The sequence below is a fragment of the Amblyomma maculatum genome, chromosome 8, assembly GCF_055883805.1.
Source record: "Amblyomma maculatum isolate TAMU_Amacu chromosome 8, ASM5588380v1, whole genome shotgun sequence".
Lineage (NCBI taxonomy): Eukaryota > Metazoa > Arthropoda > Arachnida > Ixodida > Ixodidae > Amblyomma > Amblyomma maculatum.
The window spans coordinates 81657826-81685823 of NC_139351.1; the positions used below are offsets into that span (position 1 = coordinate 81657826).

Consider the following 27998-nt stretch of genomic DNA (forward strand, 5'->3'; position numbering starts at 1 on the left):
ATGCTCAGCCTATGGAAGGAAAAAAAGATCCGTCACTACGGGATTCTGGACGTAGATCCCAGGACCGCCAACGTGGGAGATCTGTACAGCCTGTTGGGGGTGAGTCATTTTTCGCGAAAAATGTGATGTGCCCGATTTCGCTAATATTCTTCTCCACGGCAGGACTGAAAGCCTCCCTTTGAGAACTATTTTTCCAAAAGGTGCCCAGGGAATGCTTCTAAGCCACATAGTGGTGCTCCTTTCGCATTCATAGGAATCCTTTCCCTTAGAGATGGTAGGAAATAAATCTTACCGCCAGGATGTTTGGAACACTATTAATGTATTGCGAGACAAATGGAGAGTGCTCAGAAGCAAGGCCTTCGGGCTCCAAACCTTTGAGAAAGACTGTACATTCTAAGACTTCTTGCAGCTAAACGTTCGCGCCCGCGGAGCCAGGCCTCTCATGAACGCAATTTTTACGGCGAAAGCCTTTAATAGCTCACGCTGTTGCGAATAAAATGGGTCCCGCTTTTGCGGCATTCCGATTGGCCGAGATGGGATGGCGTCATAGAGGTCTCGATCAATCACTGAGCACCACCACAGTATTTGTGAATGCGTGCCTTATATGGCCATAGTCAATCAATGATCAATTACTAATGAATGAGTTAATTACCAATTGATGACTAATAAATGTTTTATTAATAACTAATTAATAGATATTAGTTGAATAATAATTATTTATTTACGTACTTATTTAGTATCCAGATAATTAGCTATAATAAATAATTAATTACTAATTAGTGCCAGTTGCGTACTCGCACTCGGGCTTTCGCCTTTCACAACTTTAGTCGCTAAAGTCCCTCGTAATATTTTAGACCTAAGCGTACCAGCAGAGCGAAGTTGTTCCACACACTGTTAGCTTTGAACGAACTGCGAAAAAGATGGCTGCGGCTGTAGCTAAACAAACCAGACCTTATCTTAGGGAGGTTGACCAGTGGCGCACATCATTTAGGTTTCTGTTGTAATAGCACAGCTGGCCGAAGTGTAAATTGATTCCTCTGTATTCCTCAGAAACGAATATTCTGTTTTTAGTTTTCCTATTTCAGTCGCTCCATTAAGTTTAATTTGGCGATTATGAGACTTGAGAGCGTACACCGCAAGCATTGCTGCACAAATTGCCGAACTTCGGTATATGCGGCAGTGGGCACAGAAGGGTACATTTGTCTATAGAGCGTTAGAGCGGTGCTCCACAGAGGGAATGAATTGACAGTTTGGAGCAGCTGCTGATTTCTGCAGATAAGCTCGAGCGCAGCTGTGTAGACATAAAAGACCTGCGCAGAGCTAAACAAATATCCATTAGCAATGGAGATTCGTTAGTGTTTGACATCATTTTAACACAGGCTAGCGCTTGATTTCTTTAGACAACGAAGTTTACTTCGGGAGCGAGTGCCTCCTCGGCAGCTGACGTTGACATTCAAGCCTCCTAGCACATCATCATCATCATCAGCCTGATTATACCCACTGCAGGGCGAAGGCCCCTCCCATATTTCTCCAGTTAACCCGGTTCTGTGCTAGCTGCATCCACTTGACCCCTGCGAACTTCTTAATCTCATCCGCCCACCTAACTTTCTGCCGCCCCCTGCTACGCTTTCCTTCCCTTGGAATCCAGTTTGTTACCCTCAGCGACCATCGGTTATCCTCTCTTCGCACTACATGTCCTGCCCATGTCCATTTCTTCTTCTTAATTTCTACTAGAATATCGGTAACTTGAGTTATTTCTCTGACCCACTGTGCACGCTTCCTGTCTCTTAATGTTACCCCTACCATTTTTCGTTCCATAGCCCTCTGGGTTGTCCTCAACTTAAGTAGAACTCTCTTGGTTAGCCTCCACGTTTCAGCCCCATAGGTGAGTACAGGCAAGATGCAACTGTTGTATACTTTCCTCTTGAGCGATACCGGTAAGCTGCTAGCCATAACCTGCGAGTGCTTGCCAAATGCGCTCCATCCCAATCTTGTTCTTCTTGTTATTTCCTTTTCATGGTCCGGATCTGTGGTTACTACCCGTCCTAAGTAGACATATTCGCCTACTACTTCCAGTACTTCGCTACCTAATGTAAACTGCTGTTCCTTCCTGAGGCTGTTGAACATTACCTTAGTCTTCTGCATATTGATTTTCAAGCCTACCTTTCTACTTTTCCTGTCTAGGTCGTCAATCATTATTTGCAGTTCATCCGTTGAACGTACTGGTAACCTCAACTTATACGCTGCGAATGGCTCCAATCAGCCGAGACTCCAGCACTCCGGAATCTCCTACCATCGAGATTACGCCTACCTATCAGTGTAGCCGACGGCTTCGAGGTCTAGAGGCGGAGTTCGCGGCTCTGTAATTTCTTTATACTGTGAGGACACCACAGCCTGCTCCAGCACCACTGTCTAGGACCACGTAACCACTCATGCTCATACGGACTTCTACTCATGCGCCACCCTTCGTTTTGTAGCAGTTGAGAAAGATACCGTCCTTCGAAGGCTTCAAGGCGAACTTCTAGAAGACTGGATAGAAAAATTTAGCGCTTAACTTCAGTAAGATTGCTGAGCCGACGCTCAGATGCTGCCGCATGTATTATTCTCTGGACTGTGCAGCTCGCTCCTGGTTTGAAAATCACGACATCATAACAACGCCATAAAAACGTGGAATTCCTTCGAATACCAGTTCCTGCAAGCTTTTCGTCGAAAAGAACGCGTCGAGATGCTACTACAGGTACCAGTAAGCTCTCAAACCAGTGTTGTCGCCTACTTCGAGGACATGGCGAAGGTATTGCTTCGGGCTGATCCATAGATATCCAAGGAAAACAAAACTTCGTTATCTCATGAGACGAATTAAAGAGCAGATCTTCGTTGGCGTAGAGCGCTGTCTCCCCATTACCACTGCAGAAGTTATGTCCGAGGCCACTATCATCGAGAAGACGCTCGAGATGCGATCTAATGACTGGACTTCCATACCGATGGCTACCGTCATTGTCGACGCTGGTAGCCCTAGAGTGGTCCGCGATACCACGCGGGTCGTACTACGCGAGGAGCTTCAAAAACTCTTTTCGACGGCACAATAGCCACAAATATCCCTCTTCTATAGGCAATTCAGAAAAAGGTCCGCCAGGCGTTTCCTCCCCTGGAACATCTCCAAGGAATACCGCTACATGCCATAATATACGCCATAGTCGCTCGTCGGGCCTGTCCATCTCCAAGTCAGCGTCAGGAGGCCTTTTACACTACACTACTTTACACCTCCTCAGGGGTGTCCACGCAAAACGACTTCAGGAGCATCCACGCCACAGTGATACCAATGTGGCGAAGCTGGTCACTTGTACCGAAACTGCTTTTACCGACGAATTAGTCTACTGGGATTTAGTGCCGACGCGCGAAAGCCTCAGCGTAGTCAATGGCCCCTTCCACTGATGCGTGTTTGGCTGAAGCGTCTGGAATACCCTACGACTATTTCCAGTCACCTTCACCCGTCCAATACTCCTCTTACACACGTCCAAAGGGCGACCCGACACAGATCCGTTTTTTTAGCCTCCGTCAAAAAACTAGAGGTGGCAGCATTTGGAGCGAAAGTTGAAATCGGCAAAATATTCAAGGTCCACAACCACTCCAACCGAATGATCACACCAATTCACAACGACACGACGCGCCCCTCCCTGATTGGCTGCATTGACACTCCTATTTCCCATTACACGGAACCATTAAGTACCACACCGCAGCCGTGGCCGGACCCCCGACGTTCCTGAATCACCACAGCTGTAACAGCCGACCTGGACATTTCAGTGGACGGAGCTTACGTCATAGCCCTCGGGGATTTAGTTGCCGATTATTCTATTTCCAGTGGGTAATTCGCCGCAAGTCTGAAGATGGTGATTACCCCCTGGATAGGCCCACTACTTTGTACATGCCGGAGGTCACTTCCCCACAGCGACTAGTATAGGCACGTTTCGGATAACAGCGCGCGAAGAAACGTACAGTCGTCAGCAAAATTCGTATACAACACGCAGTAGTTGGCGAAGCATGAAAAAACTGCATTTCTCATCCCTCTAGGAACAGCTTTCTGTGATCGAGAGAATCATGGCCGTGCTGTCGCTAAATTGCATTTATATGCAGTTTTTTCGAGCTGCGCCCCCGGTTGCATGCTGTATGCCACTTTTGTTCATCACTGTACCTAGCAACCTTTGTCATACTTGGCCTAGTGTTCCCATAACGCAATACTTGACATGGATGTTTTTAACAGAAAATGAAGCACTTATTGGCCTAAGTCAGTCACCTTATCGAAGGAGAACGCCATGCACGGTGCTTCAAATCGCCAGACGCTACTGCACATCGTCGATGAACTTGTCACCATTCCGCTTCATTCCAATATGACGACGTCTACCGCGCTGAGGATACTGTGAAACTTTGAGTGTGTCATGGAGAGCGAAGAGATCCTGCTTTTCAGAAGGCAATAGGAGTTTGTCTCCAGGAAGGCATAAGAGACAAATACTGGCGGTGAGCACCAGCATATAGGCATTTGTATTGTAGTGGTTCATATTTGTGTTATCAGGCACATTCGAATTGTGTGGTACGAGAGGCCTGCCACCGATTTACAGTTTGACATTACTCAGCGCTTTTTTTAACTGCAGCATCAAAAAGTGATAGATCTCCAGCGCTATCGGCTTACCTTCTCTAATTTTGTTACCAGAGTACATCTCGCCAAGCACTGAATTATTACGGATGACACCATGCTCTTCTTAAACCGTCACCTTATCCACTGTCTCCGACTGAACGGGCTGCTATAACTTGCCAATTGAATACAATACTCCCCGACGAAGTTATCCAGCTCTCGCGGAGTCTGTGGGCTGTGCCAGTCGTTCTCGTAAATAAAAAGATGATACAGTAAGGTTTTGCGAAGGTTACCGCAGGCTTATCAGACTTACTAAAGAAGACATATACTCTCTTCCACGAATCTACAATGATCTCGATCGCTCTGCTCAGCGAAATATTTTTCTTCGATGGACCTCAAGTCCGGGTACTGGCAAAGATAGGTAGAAGAGAGGGACGGAGAGAAAACAGCGTTTATTACTACAGATGGGCTCTGCGCGGCGACATCTAATGGCTTCGGTACATAGCCTTTTCAACAAAGATGTTTGTTTACTCTGAAGACGCTGTGGGCTTCACCCCAATCTTCTAGGAGGACCTTCGACACATTGAAACAATTTTGCAAGCCGTAACATCATCTCGTCTTGCTTACACCGAACTCAAGTTCTTACGGCTCGTCGTAAACCTCGCTTGTATCCTCCCGGGCCCCGAAGAAACGACAACTACTGGCAATGTCTCCCCGTCCCAAGACCAGAAAGCTGTTTGATGATTTCTTGGCTTATGTGCCTGCTGTAGGGCACTTCGTCAAAGATTTTGTTCGACTCGCCGAGCCCTTGATACGTCTGACGAAGAGACACGCCTTTTAGTTGGGACACACCACAGTCTCAAGAATTCGAAGAGCTTCAACGCCACCTAAAAGCACCTCCCCTTGTGTAGCACGTCAACAAAAACGCCGACACGGAGATTGACACAGATGCAATCAACGTAGGCTTGTGCGCCATCCTAGTTCAAAACCAGGACACCTAGGAACGTGTAATCGCTTACGCCAATCTTTGTATAAAGTTGAATCGAGCTATTCTGCCTCAGAGAAATAATGCCTAGGCACTGTGTGGGCGACATCGAAATTCGGGCTGTATCATCTGAGAAAATTTTAAATGTAGTTACCGACCGCCATGCACTGTATTGGCTCGCGACCTTCAAGGCCCCGTCAGCCCGCTTTGTGAGATGGACGTTCGGACTACAGAAATTCGACATAGCTGTCCCGTACAAGTCGGGTCGACAGCACTCTGATGCCGATTACCTCTCGCGTACCCCTGTAGATCTCCCACTGATGATATTGCTGATGACACCATAATATTAAATGCCATCAGTGCAGAGTGCCTCGCCAAATGGCCCGAACTATGTCTCATAATGGCCTATCTAAACGGTGTATGCACAGCTGCCCCGAGAGCCCTCAAGCGTATTCTACGATCATCGTGTGGGCGACGAAGAAAATTTGTTTCTGCTCGCCATATATTGTACCTGACTGTTGTACCTATGAGCCTACGCGAGCAAATCTTACAAGCTTACCACGGTGAACAAACCTCTGAACACTTGGGAGCCGCCAGAACACGTTCAAGGATCCAGAAAATGTATTACTGGCCTCGTGTAGCGTCAAAACGTGCTACGGACTTATATATATATATATATGATCACAAGGAGAGCGAGAGCGAGAACGAGAGTACGCATTGTTTTTACACCAAGATAACTGTAAGGTTAAGAGAATTACAAGAAAAGTGCCATAATAGATTCGCAGCAACAAGCGCAGTGGGTGGCAATAAAATTTTGGCCGAAATGCCACATTATGCAGCATGGGGAAACATTGCGCTTCAGGGACGGAGCTTGGTTTAGTACGGTGTTGCTAAATCTTGAGATAAGACTTCGCCGAGGTTTCTTTGTCTGCAGTAATCATCTTGATTCAGTTGCACCGCACCCTCGCTGCTGTTGGCGTGGCATATATTGATCTCGATGCTGCGCGTCTGAGAGCAGTGGGAAATCAGCGCAGCGCGCCGCGAAAGACGTCGCTACAGGCGGCAACGGACCGGCAAGAAATTTCGTATAGTTAACCAGACGTCCGTGCAGAGAAAGCGCCGGATTTGAGACAGCGCCCAGACATATGGAAACACGAGCCTCATAAGCGGGCTAAGAGCTAGCGGGATTATTTCGCATTTGCTGAAATGGGCTAAGCTGACAGTGTGTTTGTTTTTTAAAGGCCCGTACCTAACTAGTAACAACGTTTTTGTTTTACTCTGAATTCCGCAAATGACTGCCGAATCTCCACTGTTATGTTCACACAAATAATTTCAATCTCCTCCTTTATTTTAATTTTCGGTCAAACCAAGGTGGCGGACGTCAAATACTTTGCAAATGCGTAGCGCACTCGGCTATGGTAAAGGAACATACAGACACAGTGGAGGGTCTTATATACGTGCAGTCCTTCAGAACAGCTATCACCGGGTTCTAGCTCTAAGGTTCACGGCGTATAGATGCTTTCTGTTGTTTTCCTTTTCTTCGTCCTTGCAGCGCGCGCAGATAATATAATTTAGAAGCACAGAATGTAATGTAATAAAATAGGCTGACGCAACCTTTCAGCAGCTTTTATCGCTACAATATTCTCTTTCGCTCCCTTTTTACCGTTCTATTTTTTCACCACACGACCTTATTGCCAAATACTCCTCATCGCTAAACGACAACACCGAGCTTTCGCTGCTCGAATTAGCCCATCGTAGCCTCAGGTTAGCGGGATAGACGATGCTCGAACTAATTAAGCAATTTCATCAAACTAAACGCAGGCACTGAGAAGTCATCAGCTGTGGAACATTGAAAATATGCAAACCATGCCCAAGCCTACAGCGTACCTCATTTTGGGGGTGACATTCACGATTCCCCGAGATGGGCCAGCGTACGCTGCGTTGGAGGCCCTCTTCACGTAAGCAAAGTTCGCAGCAGTCGTCCAAATCAACCAGTATCTTGTTTTGAGAGCAGCGGAAAGGAGAAATTTAGGACAGACGATTTTAGTTCTCGAAGCTGTCACCATGTTTCGTAGGAGGCTTCGTCCTAACTTTTAACTTTGACAATTTGATACTCTTTTTATTTTGTCTTTGGAATTAATCAGTTTAAGCACCTTATTATCATTCATCAAATTTCTCAGAGTCTATCTAAAAAGTAGATCGTCAGAATCATCAGAAGTTCCGCCATTGTGCAGCAGTGGTTAAGGCTCTCGACTGCTGTGCGCACCATAGTAAAAAAAAAAACAAAAAAAAAACAACCATATGAGTCACAATAAGCTCATACAGATTTCTCATATTAAACTCATACGAAACTAGTTCAAATCTCATATCATCTCAGAAAAATATCATTTAGTGTATGAAAAATATATGAGATTGCATGAAATTTCTATGAGCTTAGTATGAGAAATTTGTATGAGGTTATTGTGACTGAAATGTTTTTTTCACAATGGCAAGGATGCGAGATCGAATGCCGGCCTCGGCGGCCGCTTTTGCAATGAAGCGAAAAGCTAGGCGTCCGTGCGCTGTGAGATGTCAGTGGCCTCAGATTGTATCGCGTACGTAATTTTTGTACCACGTGCGAGTGCCAGTTCAATACGATGATCTATTTCCTTTGAAAATGTCTTGTCTTTTGTAAGACTTGCACGGTAAGTCTGAGTAAAAACAACAAATTTGAGGTTAAGTGCAGTTTAGGTGACCAACGAAAGGCTTGATTCGTTAAACAGTGAATAAGGAGCCCAACTGAGCGCATTTCATACGGCTGTCCTCACTTGATTCGTAGCAAACGTGTCATTGAAGACAATCTTCTATCTGTGTTAAGTATAAAGGTGATCGTAAAGAGGAAATGCAGAGGATAAATAAAAGAATAATTACTACGCCCTAGCATTCTCGCAACCATAACCATTGAGATGAAATATATGCAGTTTTGTGTTTGAAGACAATATTGTCTACAAGGCGGATACGGCTCAGAGGGCACCAAATAAGCGACATTTTTAACTGAGCGACCCGTGACTGCATGCTGCTGATAGATGCACGGGACTTGTTAAAATCAGGAAACCCAGTTTTATTACTTTAATTATTTATTTGTCCTTTAGCACACATCCTCCTGGCGCCCTGGGGCAATAAATACTATAAAAACAAACAAACAAACGATATGAAACTGGCTGTACACTATATGAAGGAAAGATTGAGCTGAGTGCTGATCACCATAAAGTCATTGTCTGGAACCGGTCGTGTTTCTACAAATTACCGGTTCCTACGAACAAAAGTCTAGTTTCATTTACCATGAAACCTTTATGAGATTGAAAATGCCTATGACGCAATTCAGGCATTGCTACCACCGAATGCAGTCTCGAAAAAAAATGTGATAACGGGATTTCTGCTCTTTTCCGTTGCGGACTACAAGGGCCACGTTACCCGACCATTAACCTCTAAAAGGTTATCACCGAGTCGTTTCCGGTATTGTTCTTTACGGATTAGAACGGAGGGGTGTAATTATATGGGCTTCATTTTCAAAACCGGTCCTTGTTAAAATAAAAAAGCATATTCAGCTGTGCAGGTACAGCAAGCATAGCCAGAAAGCGATACAATAAATTTAGTCTGTAAACGTACGATATTCATTGTGTGGTTCCCAGTGATTTTTTCAATACCGCACTAATTTGCTGAACGCACGGATTTGCAGCAAGTTCCCCGTCGATGCTCTCATTGCTCGGACACATCTAGCTGAACGGGATGACGGTCGTGTAGACTGCCGTATCACCGGCCCCACTGTGTACAAGAGTCCGGCTTCGTCGTACCAGCTGGCCTTGGTGAGTAGACCACGCAGAACTACTGCTCTGGTCAACAGCTAATTTTGGTTGCGAGCGTGATTTTTCCAGTGCTGCTTAAGGCCCTATAGCCTGCTACAAGTCGAGAATTAAGCGGCTAAATTCTTCAAATGAAGCACTGCAACCAATGGCATTTACAGAGAGGAACTTCCCGGTAACTAAGTTACAAAAGAGTTTCTCCAATGTCATGCCAGTAGGTGACAAGAAAAATTGTCCTGGTGATTGTATTCATTCTCCAGAATAACGGAAATAAAGAAATTGACGAGTCTATAAAGACATGTGCAAAGGATGGGGACCCTCCCTTCGGAGGGGGTCAGCGTTGAGAACTGTCTCCAGTGGCGGGAAAGCATCACTTGCGGAGTATTTAATGTTGCATTCTAGACTTGTAACTGAGTAGCAAAAATGAATCATCGCCTGGCCACAATTCAAATATTCGTGGTAAAAAGTACAGATTTGAGTTCATTCTAGTCTAGTTTCCGCTTCAGTCATGAAACCGAGGAGTTGCTATGACGTCACAACTGGGATAAGTCCACGCGTTTTGCACAAGAGATACAGTGCAATAGATATTTTAGTGCGAAAGCAGCATGATTTTCATTAGGCGAAAGTGACGGCGTGTGCCTCTGCGTGGACACCGAGGGAAGCCTGCGAAGCCTGCATCGGTCCGACCGCGAGATCTGTCACGTGACAAGAGGCTAATAGAAAAAAAAATGGCTGTGGTTTGACCAATGGCCTTCCCGAGTGGAATTGCGGAAGCAACATCTGCGGCGAAGGCGGTGGCACCTCTTAGTCAGTGCGCCGCGGAGAAGCCGGTGGTGGCCCCGGCGCGCCAGATGTGCACCGTGTGACGTCACTCCCTCTTGGCGCATGCGCAGCCGGCGCGGCGGCGGCGGCACCTCTCAACCGCGCAGCGGAGGAGTCGATGGCGGCTCCGACGCGGCTTTTCAGTTGTGCTCCGTGTGACGCCACTCGCTCCTCGCGCATGCGCAGCTTGGCTCATCGGGGGGTCCGCGAAATTGCTCACCGACTAGCGCAGCGTTGCTTCCGCAACAAAATCTGCATAAGCGGGCGAGGCGGCGATTGTGGATCGGTTACCGAAACCAAGAAAGCATCGGGAAATGCTTCCGTTCATTTTGATGCTAAAGCCTCCATTAATATTCAGGCTAACTCCTTATATGACTAACGAACAGCGAAACCCGTCGGCGTTGCTGTCTAGCATCAGGGGTACAAAACTCTTAGATTGGTCAAGCAGGACTGTGACGACACCACTACGGGGACCAATCAAGAACCAGCGTCAAATTTGAAAGTGCTTCTTTGCTTATGTGACGTCAGTATGGTATGAAAGTGATTAATGCATGGCGATTTAATGGCCGGCGCATGTCTAAATTGATTTATTTTTTCAAATTTATCAATTTCTCTTTAATTAATTTGCCGCTCAGGCGTGATTTTAAGGCATGCACGTTAGGCTTCAATCGATACGCCATACCTACCAACTAATCCACCGAATGCACGCTTTAATGTCTTGGGAACAGGCGGGGTTTACATGTACAGGGGCAGTCAAAAGTTCCCAGGCCGCATGGTCCGCTTCTGAGTGTATCTCTGTGGAGATCTGTGGAGTGTAGAAGAAGCATTGCTCTAATCTCTTAGATAAATAATAGTATTAATAGGATCTGAAACGCTAGAATAGGCCGGCCAGAAGCAAAACCGGCGGCCTGGAAACTTTTGACGACCTCTGTACGTCGCATGGTCAATGAACTTCGGTAAAAAAATCGTTGGAAAGCAAACAAAACAGTAAATTAGAAGCAATAGAAAGACAGAGTATTAAACTTAATAAAACAAGAAAAATTACACGCGCTCAACGATGCTGAACCGAGTGGGGAACGAATGCTTTGGCTGCGGGCGACTGAGCGTTGCATCAAGCACAACCAGCGTTCCGTTAAACGCATCAAAGTTCATCGGCGTTTAAAGTGATGTGGTAAAGGCGTTTATTGCATCTATATATAAGGAACACTTAAGCTCCGCCATTAAGGGTATGACATAATAGCGTAGGCTACCAGCCCACATATAAAGCCGTATAAACGTGCCTTACGGCCTATATGAACAACGTTAATACCAGGGTCCTGGCAGGCTGTTTCTGACATACCGTCCCATGTGAAACGAGAGACCAAAGTTGGCAGCTCCTGCCACTGTTGCCACGGTTCCCCACCGACGGCTTAAAAACCTACAGTAGTGTAGCTTTCGCTACAAAACAACAACACTCTCGACAAATCATTCATGCTGCCACCTTCACAGTACGCAAGCAGCCCCAGGTTTCTGACTTAGTCTTCTATACTGATGAATAATGGTAGCGTAATCGAGCTAAGACTGAAAGTCTATGTGATATAAAGTAGAAGAGCTAGGCAGCCGCATGTCACCCACGTTTATAACGTACGGTGCTAAGGGATGCCCGTTGCAGAGGACCCATTAGGACATGGCATTTGTCGCTTGACGGTACACTCACCTTCGCTCAGCTTCTCAGGAGAGGGAGCGTCGGGTGAAACTCTGGTCTCTTTCGTCTCGTCATTCTTATCACCGGCGTCGATCGACTCGTTGCGTTCCATCGCTGGCTGTGGAATAAGTTGTTAAGGAAAACTCTAGGCACAAGAAAGTTGCATTAGCGAGAGCGACCTCCAGAAATCCAAGAGCTCGGACTCAGCAAATGGCTGTCCTGTCTCGAAGTCATTTCCAATTACTAACAGCACGAAAATTGCTGTATGTCTAATTACAATCTGTATTTGCCGACAGCGTTCCAAGAGTTTTTTCGTATAAAGCATCGAGATGATAACCAATCGACGTGTGCTACGCTTACTTCGCCTAGTGAGCTGGGTGAAAACACGCAAGGCAAAGGCCGCCAGAAAGGCTTTGGGATTATGCTGTCAAGCCCACGGCCACGGGATTAAATCATGGTAGGGGTGGCCACATTTTGATGGATCAGAGCTAAAATGACCGTGTGATGTGAAACGTTAGAGCAGGTCAACCCTCTCCCTCCCACCATCAAGTTTAAATTCACAAATTAATATTCAAGCCTTACATCGGCGCCCCTCGCGACACATGTGCGCCTTTGAGACTTTACACTACACGTATGATATTACAACAAATGTTAGCAAGCACACTATTATCTGCGTAGTTTCACTGCTCAATCCTGCAAACATCTGCTGCTGCCGATAGACGAGATGGTGCTGATGGTAAGGTGGCGGCGCTGTCTAAAGAACGCTATCAATGTAAAGATTTTGACAAAAACAATTTACAGAAGAACACGATTCTCTGTAATGCAAAATTTGAGCACGTCTGTCTAAGTATTTCAATTTTGCCTTATGATGAGGTAAATGATTTTGAGATAGACATGGATCTACATATATATGCACTTAAAAACTGCTCTTTTGCTTCCCACCTATAATTATCATTCAGCTGGCACTCATATGCCAGCACTAATGTTTAGAAAGAAGTCCTGCGATTTCAGAACAGGAAGGTATCTTTAGGTGCTAGACGAAAGCCTGGTTCTGGAAGGCGAGGTCTATGCGTGAGTTGTGCGTGGCCGCCTCAGTTGTGACAGAAATCAGCATGCTTCGTCGAGCTCGTCTCTAGTGGCACGTGGGTGGCGTATACCCTTTCTCTCCTGTGCCCGTACAAGTATCTTTCACCGCTGTGCATTACGCATCAGACGATGCAAACCGAGCACGTCCTTTCTCACCTGTCCCCAGCGCGCTCTTTCTTTCCATTTTCCAACGTCTGCTTTCGGAGTACCCTCTTCCGCCACTGCTGTCCTCTATCTCGAGCCGCATCCCTGTCCTCTAAATTTCATCCTCACTATCAAGTTGTGTCATTCCTTCGTTCTCACCATTAGTTACTACTTGTACACTAACCACTTATCTCTTGTTCTCCTACCACAACATTGTGGTTGCACTTTATTTGGCACTCCTCATTACCTCCTCCTTCAACGAAGCCACCCTCCGGGTCCTTCTCGAGTGGCCGTCACTTTTCGTTTGTACATTCCTCCATCCTCGTCATACACCTAAGCTGCTGACAGCAGTTCCCCTAACAATCTTTCCCTCTTCTTTAAATATACGGAAGCTTCTCATTTGGCTATCTGCTTGCCGTAGTATATGTGGATATATATATATATATATATATATATATATATATATATATATATATATATATATAGGAAAGCGAGGCCAAGGAAAGCGTTGGGGATGGTACCATCCCCAACGCTTTCCTTGGCCTCGCCGACTGTTGGCTTCTTTCCTTCATGTATTATAACGAGCACCCTCATTTCCCCTTAATTGATCTGCTTGTAGCTTACAGGGTTCTCGGTTCTGGCAGTCTTGAAGCCATAGGTAGAGTAAGAGGGTTCTAGCACAGCTTTCGCCCTCGCTCTTGATCACGTTCTACGTGACGCTGGCGGTAACAAAGGACGTTCCACGTCCGCCGCCTTGGCTGAGGGTGGCGCTGGTGAACACTCTCAAGGTTCGTATACAGACAACATAAATACCCAAGCAAGTAGCAGGGGGGACAGCGGCCGATGTAGCTCAGTTGGAAGAGCACCGGACGCGTTATTCGGAGGTCGTGGGTTCGGTTCCCACCATCGGCACGTTGTTTTTTCTTCTACTTTGTGTTTAATTATCTTTCCCCTAAACAGATGACATTACTAATCTCTGTGATTATCCAAGTAAACATTAAAAAATACATAAAGTACCATCCCCAACGCTTTCCTTGGCCTCGCCGACTGTTGGCTTCGTTCCTTCATATATATATATATATATATATATACCTTCGCAAAAGGTACTACGACTAACTCATATTCATTAGTATTCACTAGAAGAGAAAACTTAAAAACACCGGCGGATAGGGCACATTCACAAGGAGAAGTACAAAGATGACGCTGGAAACGCAACTATAATTTTACTATGCGAATAGCCCAGAACAGAACTACGCGCACGTGCGCGAGAGTAACCGCGAACGCCACCAGAACAAGAACAAAAATATTGACTGTGTCGGAGATGATAACATATGACAAACTATGTCCCATTCATGAACTTGTACCGTTTCGGCGTGAAACTGGCAGAGCTGTCACTGACGCATTCAGTGCCCTAACTTCTTGCTTTTAAAAGCTTCTATGATTTCTCGTTCCATATGCTTTTTCCCACGACCCATGATTCTGATATTCTGGAAAAGGGGGTGCAGTCTTTAGAGTGCTGCAATGCTTGGCAGATTTGCTGTGTTTCCTGGTTAGAGTGAAGGTCGGTGCAGCCTTAAGCGCTGGTTACTGCAATGGCCATTTTGTCCCATGTAGGCCTTTACACAGGACAGTGCGAGCGAGTATAACAACATTGGTTGTGCATTTGTGAACGGGCTCTGGTTCTTGACGTTACATTTCTTTGTTATGCGGTTATTTTTAAATATACCGAAACAAGGTGACGAAAATATTGTAGGCGCTGAAAAGGCAGCCTTAACACCACACTTAATGGCTACCTTTTTGACGTTATGCGAGACTTCATGTATGTACGGAATTACCCCAACTCTTCCTTCACGACCCACACAAAGCAGAGAATTCTATCCACTAGCCAAGCATTCCTTCGTGGTAGAAGAGGTGAGGACTTGCTTCACTCAGAACTTTTCAAATGCATATTAAAACAACCTGATTCGTAAGAAGTCAGCGCTTCTTGCCAGCACGTAGCTAACGGCACTGAGCTCCGAATTCCTTTTCCTCTTCTTCAGTTATTGCTGCGCGAGCTCGCGTGATGGAGCATACGATTGGGATAGGACAAGCCCAAAAGGCTTGTCATGCACAGTTAGCGACTGTTGCGCATGATTGTAAGCATCGTGAGAAGAACATGTTATATGCTAGCGTAAGGACATCGTTAGGCAGAAAAGCCTGAGCCAGAACTGCGGTTGTAGTGCAAAAATTGACTCGTTAACACTCAAGTGACTCCCTACGCGGAGTTCAGAACCGTGTCGTACTATTTCGAGTAGGATCCATCTCCTAGTCAAGTTGCAAGCTAGTTTGCAAAAGAGATTCCAACCGACCACATTTTTTAGGAGCGTGTTGGACGATAAGCATTAGGTGCACACAGCAGAGCACCAAACTTTGTGGCACAGGGTTATTATCTGGGAATCTTTCGAAGCACGGGAAGCTCAGAGTTAAATGTTATATGGGGAACGCCTGAGCAAAATTGACGTCAACAGATAGGCTGCTAAAATATAAAAATACGCATAAATAAAAAGCGTTAGCTCACAATAGAAGAAAAGAACTAGGAAACTAAATAGCATACATGCAGGACGCACGTATGGAGATATAATATAAAGAGTGGCAAACGACCGCTAAAAAACACGAAGTGTAAATATTGTATATTTCAATGGAAAAAAATCAAAATGTATAACTGTATAGACATTGGAAAAGGCAGATGAAGAAGGGATATTTCTTTCATAACTGAACAGTCAGTGCAATACTTTATGCAGCTATAGATAAGGGTGCCTTAGAACACGCCACTACAAAAGAAAGTTTAACCAAAAAGATGACACGTGCGCAGTGTGTGGTACACCCTTACAAACAATTGAACATTTTATACGCGAACGTGATGATATCCATCTGGCTACCGGTGCAGGCTCACTCATTCTCCCTGAATTTCTAAGATTTATAGATATCACTGGTCGGATGAATGAATCTAGGGTACAAGTAAGCAAAAAGCGATGGGAAAATTGCATGGTGACTGAAAAGCAGTAAGGTGAAATAAGGTAAGAAGCTTAGAAATAAAAAATGTCATTGAAATGAGGAAGTACTTGACGGATTAATAAAAACATTTAAGAAGTAAGGGGAAACAAGAGCCGAGCATCGTGGAAACTACCGCTACCTTCTTGCGAAGGAGGCATTCATATATCTCATTAATCCATCCGGGACCGCGGCAGCCGCCTGTAGGCGAGGACAAAACCAAAGTCTGGTCTATATCATAAAGTGCCATAGAGCAAGAAAAAAAAACAAGCTCGAGCTTATAAAAAATTGCACAGTGGAGAAGTGGGAGGAAGCGCTGCTCAGCTCAAGTCTAGAGGACCAGATCTCGTATCAAAGGCGACACATGTAGCCGACTTCTCCTGTAGGGGTTCTGAACTCGTCAGAATTTTTTGTCGAAAAATCCTTAATTCATGTTCCACTAACCCACAAATAGTTTTTCTTCTAGAAATTTTGGGCGAAAGCCTTTATTGCCTGATCGTTGTCGTCAGCAAAAGTGTCACACCTTTGCAGCGGCTCTGATTGGACGAGACGGGGTGTAGTCATGGAGATCTCGACCAATCACAGAGCACCACTACAGTATGCGCAAATGCGTGCCTTATATGGCCGTATGCCAATCAATGACCAAATAATAATAATGATAAATAATGAAGTAATTAAGTATAAATAATACCTACTTATTACTAATTATATTGATTACAAATTCGTAACAGTTGCGTAATGCGTTAGCTAATTACTTATTAATGCCACGCATCCGGTAAAATCAACCACACAACATTAAACGTAGAACTTAGGAGATCATTGCTTTATTTCCGCAACAATATTGTGTCATTTTTGTGAAATCTTGCAACAAGCAGCATAAAAAAAATCTAATGTGAATTAGTTTTAAAGCAAAGAAAAATGCACTGCTACGAAGAAAAGCAGGCAGGTGTACACTCAGAAACATTCAGTTAATTCTTTCCTGCGTTTTGTGAAGCAGGCTTTTTAGCATAAAGGCTATTCCTGCGAAAGAAAACGCTTTACAGGCACAATGCTACTTGTTTGTGGACTGCTGGCATATAAATGAGGCGACTACTTCCGACTTCGTCGTGAAAATCGTACAGCCATGATTTCCAACGCTTTTGAACACGAAGATAGAAGGAGCGCGATCTCTTCGCTGCCAAGCAGAATTCACTGAATAAATGCACTCGCAGAATATGAGAGTAGTCCTCGCTTTACTCGTAGCAGCATTCATCGCTACATATGCAACAGTCGCGTAGCAGAATGCAGCACTCAGGCTTTCGCCTTTCATCAATTTAGTCGTCAAAGTGTCGTGGAATTTTTAAGCCCTTTTTTAAGCCCTACTTGTGTTCTTGCCTTAAAATCAGGGGTGATCAATATGAATGATGTGGAGGAAATGCCATAGCTTTCCTCTCTCGCTTTAATTATTTCGTCGTTCAGCAGCCTACCGCAGGTTCCGAATCGCTTCGACCACAACCGTTACTCTCGACTTCTCTAAGCCACTGCCATCCTATCACCAGCTATAGCCATCACTACAAGCTGCTATAGCCGCACTTCCTTTATAGTTGGTGTTTCATTCTTGTTGGTGTCTCAGTATAGCCGGTGTTTAATAATATCTGGCATTTTATTATTGTCCCCAGCTTCGCACATATTTCAAGGTTGGATAGTCTTCACCTTCAAAGCACTGCCACTGCTGTCGCCTTAAAAAAATGTTAATTAATCGATTTACAACTACCGTGTTCTTTGTGTTAATTATTTTCGAAAATATTATCATTAGGCTGCACAATTTTGTGCGTATTTCATCTTATACCCAGTTGACAAATACTATAAAAAATTTCTATTGTTACGACAATGTTGCTGTGCGCTTTTTGACAGGAAACCTGAAGTAACAACAGGACTTTTTGTAGTCACATCAAACTTTTCTGCAGTTACAACAGAATATCACTAAAGAACTCCAGGCAACAAAAAAAGCCACAGCAGAAAACCTACAGAACCACAAAAAGTCATTATAAAACTACACAAAAATCTGACCTTTATGACAGAATTACAGGATATTTTGTCGTAATTTTGACCCAGTTCTGTAGTTGTTTTTTTTTTCGACTGGATACTGCCATGTCCTCAATGCACTGTGCGTATAAAAACTTAGCTTCAATATCAGAAAGAAGGAGGTAGTACTATTCCTACAGCACCTTCCGAGTCTGAGGCGCATGCGCACAGAACGATGACACCTAGTCGCATGATGCATGTCCCGATCGTGTAATCCGCGATTCCTTCCATAGTGCGTATCAGTCTTAAAAGTCTGCGCACAGAAACTTCCCGCACAACAAACCCTGCACCGCTACCACAGAAAAAAGCACGTTGAGCTGCCGGTCCACTACAATATATACAAGTGAGAAGAAGACCGCCTCTCAGTGCAGCAAATATAAAGTGAGGTGACTCGTGCTATCCAGAGCAAAGGCAAGCCAGTTGAGAGCACAAAACTGTTCCGGGACGCCAACTTTTTAAAGTCTATTCTTCGCATTCATGCATCTCAATTGGCACAATTCGGCGACTCGACAATCGTAGCACGCGCCGTCCTTTCTGTATTCATTTAGGCTTCAAGGAGTCATTCGATACTAATTCACAAAGACGGCTCTTGGTCCGAAAAGGAATTGTAGGGGAGAAGACGAGATAATATAGAGAGTGGAAGGGAGCTACTCCTTGGATAAAGCCGGAGGTGAGGCAAGCACTGCGCACTAGCAGTTTGAGATCCCGCCTACGGCGGGACCCAGAACTCATAAATTGGAATGCAATTCCGGTTGAGGTGGCACTCGCCTGGTCAGGCGTGTGTGTCTAGCGGTCCCAATGAGTTGAGATGCGGTGGATAGGCCAGGACATAGAGAGATGACGTGGGGTTTCCGTCTATCACGCTCCGGAGCCGGACATTGAGGCCAGTGCGCAGGCATTTCGTATGGAGGAGCTGTGCAGGTTGCCGGCCCGGGGCCCCTCATAGACAGATACGAGGCTCACTAGTCGAGTGGTAGTAAAAAATAACCTTTATTTAACGCGGGCATTGTTAACGTAACCATTTTGTTGAATGACACTAACCAGTTAGTTAAGATGCACAATTCCCGAAAAGCAACACAAGACAATCTAAGAAACTCAAATATTAGCCAAACCCAACTATATTACAAGACATATCCGCACTCCTTCGAGATGTTTATAACGTTGTCCAGAGCATAAACCGATAGGCAGTAAAAGGGACGTATTAAATGAATGCATAAAGAATGGCCGGTCATCCGCTACAGCCAAGTGCCGAATTCTCGTTGGCTTCGGTGCCGGGAAAAACCACAAGTGATGAGCATCTTCCACAATCATGGCTATATGGAACTCCTTCTAGCTCTATGCCGTCACCTTCGTTCGAGCATGTCCGGAATGAGACTAAAACGTGAATGGGAACTGTACAGCAGCACCTGTGTTTCTGGCAGTTTTAAGTTATAAACTTCGTTCCTCCGCGATCATTTCCCTTCTCTCGTCTGATCAAGGGCTCACCAAGGCCTTCGTTCTAGAAGGCTTGATGCAACAGGGAGAATAAAAGGGTTGTCGCACCGTTTCCGCACTAACAGCTCGATCACGTAACAAGTGTCAGTTAGGGTATGATCCTTATATGTCCGTCCCTATGTAGAAGGCTGGCACTGGTGAACATTCTGAATCATAAGCAACTCTTAACGCAAATACCCCTGAAAGCTGAAGACTCGGCCCCAGTTGCATTTTCTCAGTTGATTAGATCATTGTATGCTACATACAGACGCGGCAAGTCCAGATTTCACTGCCTACAGGTAGCAGTAACAGCATAGAGGACCCACTGTGGCGAAAACAGGGCGTATGGTTGTGCGACCTGTAGCGGCTGACAGGTACCAAAGTGGAGAGAAATAGGGAGAAAAAAGAGGAGGGAGACACTGGAAGGTGGCTGCCGAGGGCGGATGGAAGAATCTAACCAACAGAAGGTGTGGTAAGGCGTTGTATATATATGCAGTCATGCATTGCTCGCATTTAAGTGCATGGCAAGTGTTTTTGAGCACGGTAACTTACGACGAGGTGATTATAGCACACATTGCTGAACATGACAGTGATTAAGTGTACTCCGATCATATTTCAGAGCCATAATGAACGCATTTGTATTTCCTAATGCTTAGCGCAGCAAAAAAAGGAACGATTCCCTACGCTTCGCCTCGTTGCGGTGGCTGTTGGCTCCTATTTTCTTAGAGTGTAATGTCTTAAAACACGCTGATTCAGCATAGTCAGGCGAAATGAAAATTATATCCGTAGCGCACCGGTTTGATCTTCCGTTTAGGCCTCATGTCGCAAATACTGATTAGCGTACTGTTTTTATCGGCTAGAGTGTGTAAAAGAGAAAGTCCATCTCATATATATTACAAAGCCCCGCTTTACCCAAAGTGGTATGGATGTTCCTTACTCGGGATGAAGCGGTCGCGGGCTTCAACCATGGTGGCTTCACGCAGACATAGGCGAAATCTGTGAATGGGGCTCTAGTGATGGTACATTGAAACAACAACGGGCCCGTTAGTGATTATTTGCGATGCTCGAAACCACTTTTTCGCAACCATCCTACCGCAGGTCGACGTGGTCAAGTTTCTGCACGAGAAGCGCCATTCTTTCGGCCGGCCAGCTGTCACCGTGTCGTTCACCATGCAGGCTCGCTGGTATCACCCGCGTGACACCAGCTCCCACGCCTACGTTCAGTGGTGGCCGCCCTCCTACATCTATCCGTACCCGGGTTACAAGCCGGGCCAACGCTGCACGAACCTCGGTGCCAAGGAGCCGTTCACCACGCCCTTTCATGTGAGCGTTCCTGGCGCGTAGAGTTAATCTGGCGATGCTGATGCGCTCCGGAAGGTAGAACCAATCTTATCCAAGCACAGGTACGGATGAAAAGTTTTCGCCTGCGTTCAACTTTCAATACTACGCCAGGTTTCGGCCCGTCGCGGTGTCCCGGAAAGGGCCACGTTTGACCTCGAACAGCCGCGAAGAAGACGAAGACGAAGAAGACTGCGGGAAAGAACGACGAAGAAGATGAAGAAGGAGACGACGAAGAAGAAGACGAAGACGAAAACGACGAAGGAAAAGAAGACGAAGAAGAACAGCACGACGAAGAAGAACAGCACGACGAAGAAGAACAGCACGACGAAGAAGAAGACGAAAAAGACGAAGAACGCAAGGTCACGCGCAGCTAATGCTTTCGCTGCACATTCGGTTCAGCAGCATTGAACTCTTCTCATTTCTATGTGGGCTGGTAGCTTACACTCTCGCGTCATACTCTTAAAGGATGAGCTTAAGTGTCCCCAATAATGTAGCACCTTACACTGATAGGGCGTGATAGGGGAATATTGTAGCAGGCAAAAGAAGCTTCCGCCGTTGCTATCGCAATTCAACTAGGGTTAACCAGAGGTAAAACAAATATTTTTTTAATTCAGATGACTAATCACCATTTTGTGGGCGGTGGTTGTATAAAGACGACGGGGTTACGTTATTTCATTGTTCTTCGATTTTTTCAAGGGAGGTACGTCGAGAGTACGATGTGCAAGAAAGAAGACTTGCTGAAGTCGCCAAACGACAGCGAACAAAGAAGAACAAATACCAAATGTCTATGTACGCAGCATTGTGAAATATTCGGTGTGTGTAGAACCCTACATAGTACTACACGGTTCTTGCATTTACCAAAAAAGCAGAAATATAAACTCTTCAAAACGTCAAATCCAAAGTCAAGTGTTCTTGTTAAACAGAGCAAAAACGCCACTTGTAAACTTATTTGTTCAAGTAATTGAAAAAAAAATCAAGCGTTGACAGCATCAGGAAAGAAAAACTGGCTCCAGCATTATATTAGTAAGCTAAACGAGACCTACAGATGCGTAAACACATTTGCCATTGTTTAGCCTAGCATTAGCCTCAGCTCCGGAATGCGCAAAAGAAATTCTCCTTCACAGTTCAACGATAACTTCACATCACTTAGCGCATGACGAAGTGTCAGCCACAGTTCGACGAGTCTGCTGCAGATTGCGTGAAAAAACTTCTCTCTCCATCAACTGTGGCTGACGCGGCGCTCCTCCCTCCAACTGCAGCTGACGGGGCCTACTTGTATCCCGTTGATTGTAGCTATGGAGGAAGGAAAGAACTTAGAAGCCCTGACGTCACTTTTTTGAAGCCGGCGCGGCCGCGCCGCGACCGGACGCTGCAACGTCTCTCCTCCTCCTTTACCCTTTCTCCGCAACGCTCACGTACCTAGGGCCCTTAGCAACGCTGTTGCTAGTGGCCCGAGTTTTCATAGCAACGCGTCGCCGTTGCTAATGGCCCGACTTTGCTAACCCTAAATTTTGAGATGTCACTTCCGCCACACTTTCTCCAATGCATTGGGAATGGCAAGGGCCTCTCCTAAGTTGTTTCCTTCCTCCATGGTTGTAGCTATTGCGAAGCCGTCGTCTCTATCATGCCCACCCGCTCAGCCGCACTTGTTTATCGGCGGCTTCACCAAGCCATAACGGCTTTTGCGCAGGGGTCAGTTGTAGCGTATTTAGGTTAGACCTTAAATGGCACATGAAAACCTAGTTACGAAAACTTGAAAATGTGCAAGAGCAATACGTATCCCGTCAGTCGTCACCGCAACGCAAAAATTGGCACTGAAGATATGGGCGATCGAAACCGATGCAGCTCCTCTCTTTCAGCAAATCAGCTCACACCGCGCAAGAAAAAGCAATAAACAGTTCGCAACGGCGCTCGTCTCAACCGCTTAACTTGGAAGCGTCCAATGAGCGGCTTGCCCATGAAGCCCATTTGACGTTACAACGGAGGTTTGCGGTGTGCGCGGGGATGTGTCGCCCAAATGGGTTGCTAGCGGTCGTGATGAGCACTTCTGATTATTATTGCGAAAGCAATACTACTCTAGGTTCCGAGCCTTCAGCGCAGCGCGGCCGGTAGCCACGTCTTACCCACGGGATGCTGTGACGTCACACCCCACGTGGGCTGGAAGGAGCTGCCAACTTGGGTCTCCCGTTTCACATGGGACGGTTATGTCAGAATCAGCCTGCCAGGACCCTGGCATTCACGTTACCCCCTATAGGCCACTGAGGCACCTTAATATGTCTTGGTTAAAGCGGGGCTTTATATGTGGGCTGAGGAAGAGGTAAAGAGAACGACACTCGGTCACCTGCAGTTAATGCGTTCGCTCAATATTTGGTTCAGTAGTGTTAAACCCTTGTAATGTTTTTTTTTTTTTTGTAAATTTTAGGCTCCACGCAAAGGTTTCAAATTTGGCTCGAATACTCACAAGGACCACCTCTATGGATTTCTTGCAAGACGTTATTACCGCAAGTAACATTTCAGGGCAATTTAAGGGAAAACTGAACGCCAACAGCTTCAAAAAGTGACCGAAGCGGAACTCCTGGTCCCCTCCCCCCCCCCCCTCCCCCTTACACACGCACACACAGTTGATGCTTGTGCGGCATGCTCAAGTCTGCGTTCCGAGGCTTCACCCGGTTATTATGGCCTTTTAGCTAGTGACACATTTACAGATAGTGCATTCAAAAGGACAAGTTAGATGTGTTAATGTGTTGATAACCTGAGCTGGCCTTTTAAGTTGAATGTTTCTTCCTCCAAACAAGCACTTGGGACGTTTTGATTCGCAGGAACGTTTTAAACAATTGACCTCGAGACGTAGCCTCCAGTTGTGGGGAAGCACTTTCATCACTTTTGTGCTGCATGTTTCTGCTGACTCAAGACATGACAGCAGCGTTTCCAATTGTCGTTGTTTGCCGCGTGAGCTTATGCCATTTGTAGGGCAGCCATTGAATAGTTTGCCTTTGTCAATGTGACTAGCGGCAGCGACCTATAGCAAGCCCGACATTCTTTGTATAATCGCAATCATCATGACAACCGTCACCATAATCTGTACAGAGACCTCACTCGTAAGCGTTAAGTCCGGTCCTATGCTGTCGACAACCACATTATCCCCTCAAACTTCGATACCTTACTCGGTCGCTTGACTTACTGCGCCTCTCCACTGCGTTAATATGACCGACATTTGCGGTAATTGACGCAAGAATTTGAAAAACCATTGCGCGCAGTGAACAAAAATAAGAATGCCTAGACGTAACAGGCGCTGTGGTGTGTAGTCTTTCCACCATCTGCTGGCCTTGGAGTCGAGTCCATCGACTTCAAAGGGGCAATGATGAAAACCTCCCCCTAAAACTGAGTTGCTGGAACGTTTTTGCCGCATTGACCGTTTTTCCCACCAACAAATCAGGCATTTATCGATGGGAAAATATGGGCCGCTTACCAGCATTGAAGTGAGCAGCGGTCCATATAGCCACTGGTATCGGCGTTGAAGAATCGAACAATTTTCATGCGAATATTGGTCTGTGATGGCGAAGTATCTGTGTGATGTTTACTCTGGAAGCAGGGCAGGGAAGCAGGGAACACCACTTTCTTAATAATCTGGCTCTTGTTGACGTTAAGCCTTTAGCTCAGGTGATGAGCTTTAATTTTCTCCTTGGAGGGTACCCAGTCTCAAGCAACATAGGACCATGTAGGGGAGCAGCCAGGCGGGGGGGGGGGGGGGGGGGGCAGCCACCACCCAGTGCTACTCCCTATCCATTTTCAATGCCGCAGTGGAACAATTAGCTGCCTTTTAAAAGCCCACCCACCAGCTCCCTCGCCACACAACCCAACATCCTACCTAGGTGGTTGTCCACCCTCCCAATGCAAGCTTCAAAAAATCTCCGCCCACTTCACTTTTCAGTATAATTAAGTCCGATGTGGGAAGGGTGTGCTGAAATCAAGAGCATCCACCACAGTAAACGTCTCCAAGAGATCTTCAATGTTACAATTACAACTGCTTTAAAATAATTACCGCTTTGATGTCTGACTGTCCCGCAAGTTGTTTGGTACATTTCTTAGCGCTGAAAAATGTCATCTTGGATGAACGTTCTGTTAATGGGATTGAAAGGCGGCTCACCAACGATACTGGGCAACCTCTGTTTGTTCTCAGCATTATTTTACTGCGATTTATCTCGTCTTTTGAATTACATGCCTTGCTCACGCCCATTCCTTCTTTCCTTTGAAAAGGATAATTAAATCGTGTCTTTTATTTGACTCACTCTGCTCTTTTAGCGTGTATTAACAAGCCACCCATAATTTTCCTTTCATACCACGTTGGGTTGTTCCGTGTGTACGTTGAACCACTTTTATTAGCCTCACATTTCTGACTATGTAATAGCTGAATACCGTTAGGATACAACTGTTTTTAAGCAATGATATGAAACTACCGCTCACGATCTGAGAGTACTTGCGAAATGCGCTCCACCTCATGTTTTATGCTTCTAGCTATAGAAAGCGGTGAATCATTCATTGAAAAAAGGAAACTTGACAACTTCCATTTGTTTGTAATTATGTTAGATGCATTTGTTTTTGAAAACGCTACAGCTGAGTGAATAAATTTGAACGCCATGTAGGCTTTAAACAATTTCCTAACTCCGAAGTTTAGCTATTTGTTTGTGTGTTGAAACAGAGGTTTAAGCATCCACTAATGAATCCATGTTGCGGCCAGCACATTTGCTCCAGAAATATGGATGTCATATGGATTATCAACCTGTTTTGTTGTGTAAAAACGTTGAAGGCAGTGCTATAACGACACTCGATGTGATGAGCTTCATATTACTTTCCGCCCCTCGGGCTTTTTTAGTGAGTTATTATTACGTACAGGGCAGTAAACTCCTAGTGCGAACACGCGAAGAAGTGGTCGCTGTCTTCAAGTCGTCACTGCACATCATACGGCCATGCACTGGCACGTTAGGCACCACATGCGGCCGCATTGGACGCAATAACGCTTGAAAAGAGCGTCCGCCTGCTCACGTGTTCGCACTAAGAGTGGACGACACTGTACGTCGCTAAAGTAAAGCCGTCTTGAGTGATGATGAAGCCTACGAACAAGAGGTGTTGCCCAAAGGGAACGAGGCAATCCGGTAGCTAATATGGGTAGTGCTCAAGAGATGGGACTTTAACTCATCGAGACCCTTGAATCTCCCAGGTCATGCGGGCACGCTCAAATGGGTTTGTTGAAGCAAGGCTGTATATCTATGCGCGATGAATTACGACAGTGTAGTAACGAGCATGCGTGACCGGAAACTGAAACCAAAGTGTTATAGACCTCATTTGTTTTGATGCTTGATTGTGTCTCGTTGATAAGGCGACTAATTCGCGTTCGCCCCTACCAAACTATGTGGTCTGTTATTTTCTGGAATTTCACTTCGAATAAGGATCTTCGCCAGCCATAACTGAGTCGGAATCTTGAACTGAGCCCTCGCAGCGCTAAGTGGTGTAGTAGAGATGTAGCGTTCATCTGAACTGTGCAGCTTTGTTCGGGGGACAGAGCGTACCAGAAGCGCCTGGAGCAAGTCAAAGAGGGACAGCAGGTCATGTTCACCTTCAGCGAGCGAGAGGGCCTGTCTTTGCTGTACGACAGTCAGTACACCATCAGAAAGAAGGTGAGCGGCTTAAAAGCATCGTCAGGAGCCCAAAGATTCCTCTTTCAGCCCCCCGCGTTTACCACATTCGATACGCTATTTACTCCGGTTTTGTGTCGCTTAAACGTACTCTAACTTATTAAAACTTAATTATGTGTTCTGAGTAAGCATTTAAATACTGTTTCAAGTGCAATAAAAACCACGAGTGCTTTATTACGTTTTGCAGGTTTGGTGAGGATAGAGCGGGCCTGGATATTGGCAATGAGGAAGACAAATATACGATATTTAATGGCCTAGAAATACGACATCCAATACCCAATTCCGCCTACGTGTGTCTATCTGAAGCTAATGCCAGGAGCTGCCAATGTGGGCAGCACTTTTGAGATAGACAGCAAACCCACCCGATCCTTAGATCCCGAATCAGAGATGGTCCTCTAATAGGTATGGAACAGGCTGAACTGATGAAGTGTGGCGATTCGAGCTTAATCGTTATTCTCTATATTTGTATTTTTTTCTGTTTTGTCTTTCCCGAATTTGGTTTGTTGGTTTTTATTTTGTGTTTGAGATCACACGGCGTCTTTATTTTGTTTTTTTTTTCTGCCGCTATATTTGCCTCATGTTTTTAACGGTGAATGATTGCATGAGGTCCGTGTCCAGTAGGCGGGTTGAGAGGGATGATATTAAGAAATGTGCGGCAAGCTTCTGACGAAGGACCACTGACAGCAACCACAATGTTGAGAAAAGTGCCCCATTAAAAGCGACCAGGTTCTTGGACGGTCAGAACAGGGCTACGATCGTACACCCATGGGATTACTGTTAGACCGTCTTGATTGTCTGAACACCACGATGCCTTTGTTATCACTGGAGAAGATGGGCAAGCGTGATAGATAACGATTTAATAGAGGCACGCGAACAGGCTAGGAAGCTCTAAGGGAGGGTTTGGAGGCAGACTCGTAAGTGGCCCCTAGTCAACTCTTATGAGCTCGAGCATTGCCACTTCGGAACTATAAATATATTACAAAGAATATCTGGCCTTTGCCACGTGCAGTACTGCGACCTGCGCCAGATCCTGAACGGCGTTGCATACGGCATCGCTATTTTTGACGGAGACTACGATGTTTTGGAAAACAACCCCTGCGGAGAGGAGAGAAACTGGCTTCGGATGACCCTGGCCCGCAAGCTGGTCGATTACGTCAAGCAGACCGAGAATCAGCACTACCCGAACGACTGTTGGACCCTTACGTGA

The 27998-nt window shown here is 45.7% G+C and overlaps 1 protein-coding gene across 1 annotated transcript; it reads left to right on the top strand.

Annotated features, from left to right (window-relative positions):
• LOC146181618 (uncharacterized) lies at positions 1 to 27998 on the top strand. Its single transcript, XM_084575523.1, has 5 exons — positions 1 to 99; positions 7434 to 7570; positions 9331 to 9457; positions 20856 to 21080; positions 27801 to 27998. Exons 1-5 carry the CDS (start codon positions 1 to 3, stop codon positions 27996 to 27998), a joined length of 786 nt encoding a protein of 261 aa, XP_084431649.1.

Coding starts and splice junctions, on each gene's coding strand:
- LOC146181618 (XM_084575523.1), top strand. CDS start 1: ATGCTCAGCCTATGGAAGGAAAAAAAGATCCGTCACTACGGGATTCTG. Junction 9,458..20,855: donor CGTCGTACCAGCTGGCCTTG/GTGAGTAGACCA, acceptor ATCCTACCGCAG/GTCGACGTGGTCAAGTTTCT. Junction 21,081..27,800: donor CGTTCACCACGCCCTTTCAT/GTGAGCGTTCCT, acceptor TGCCACGTGCAG/TACTGCGACCTGCGCCAGAT.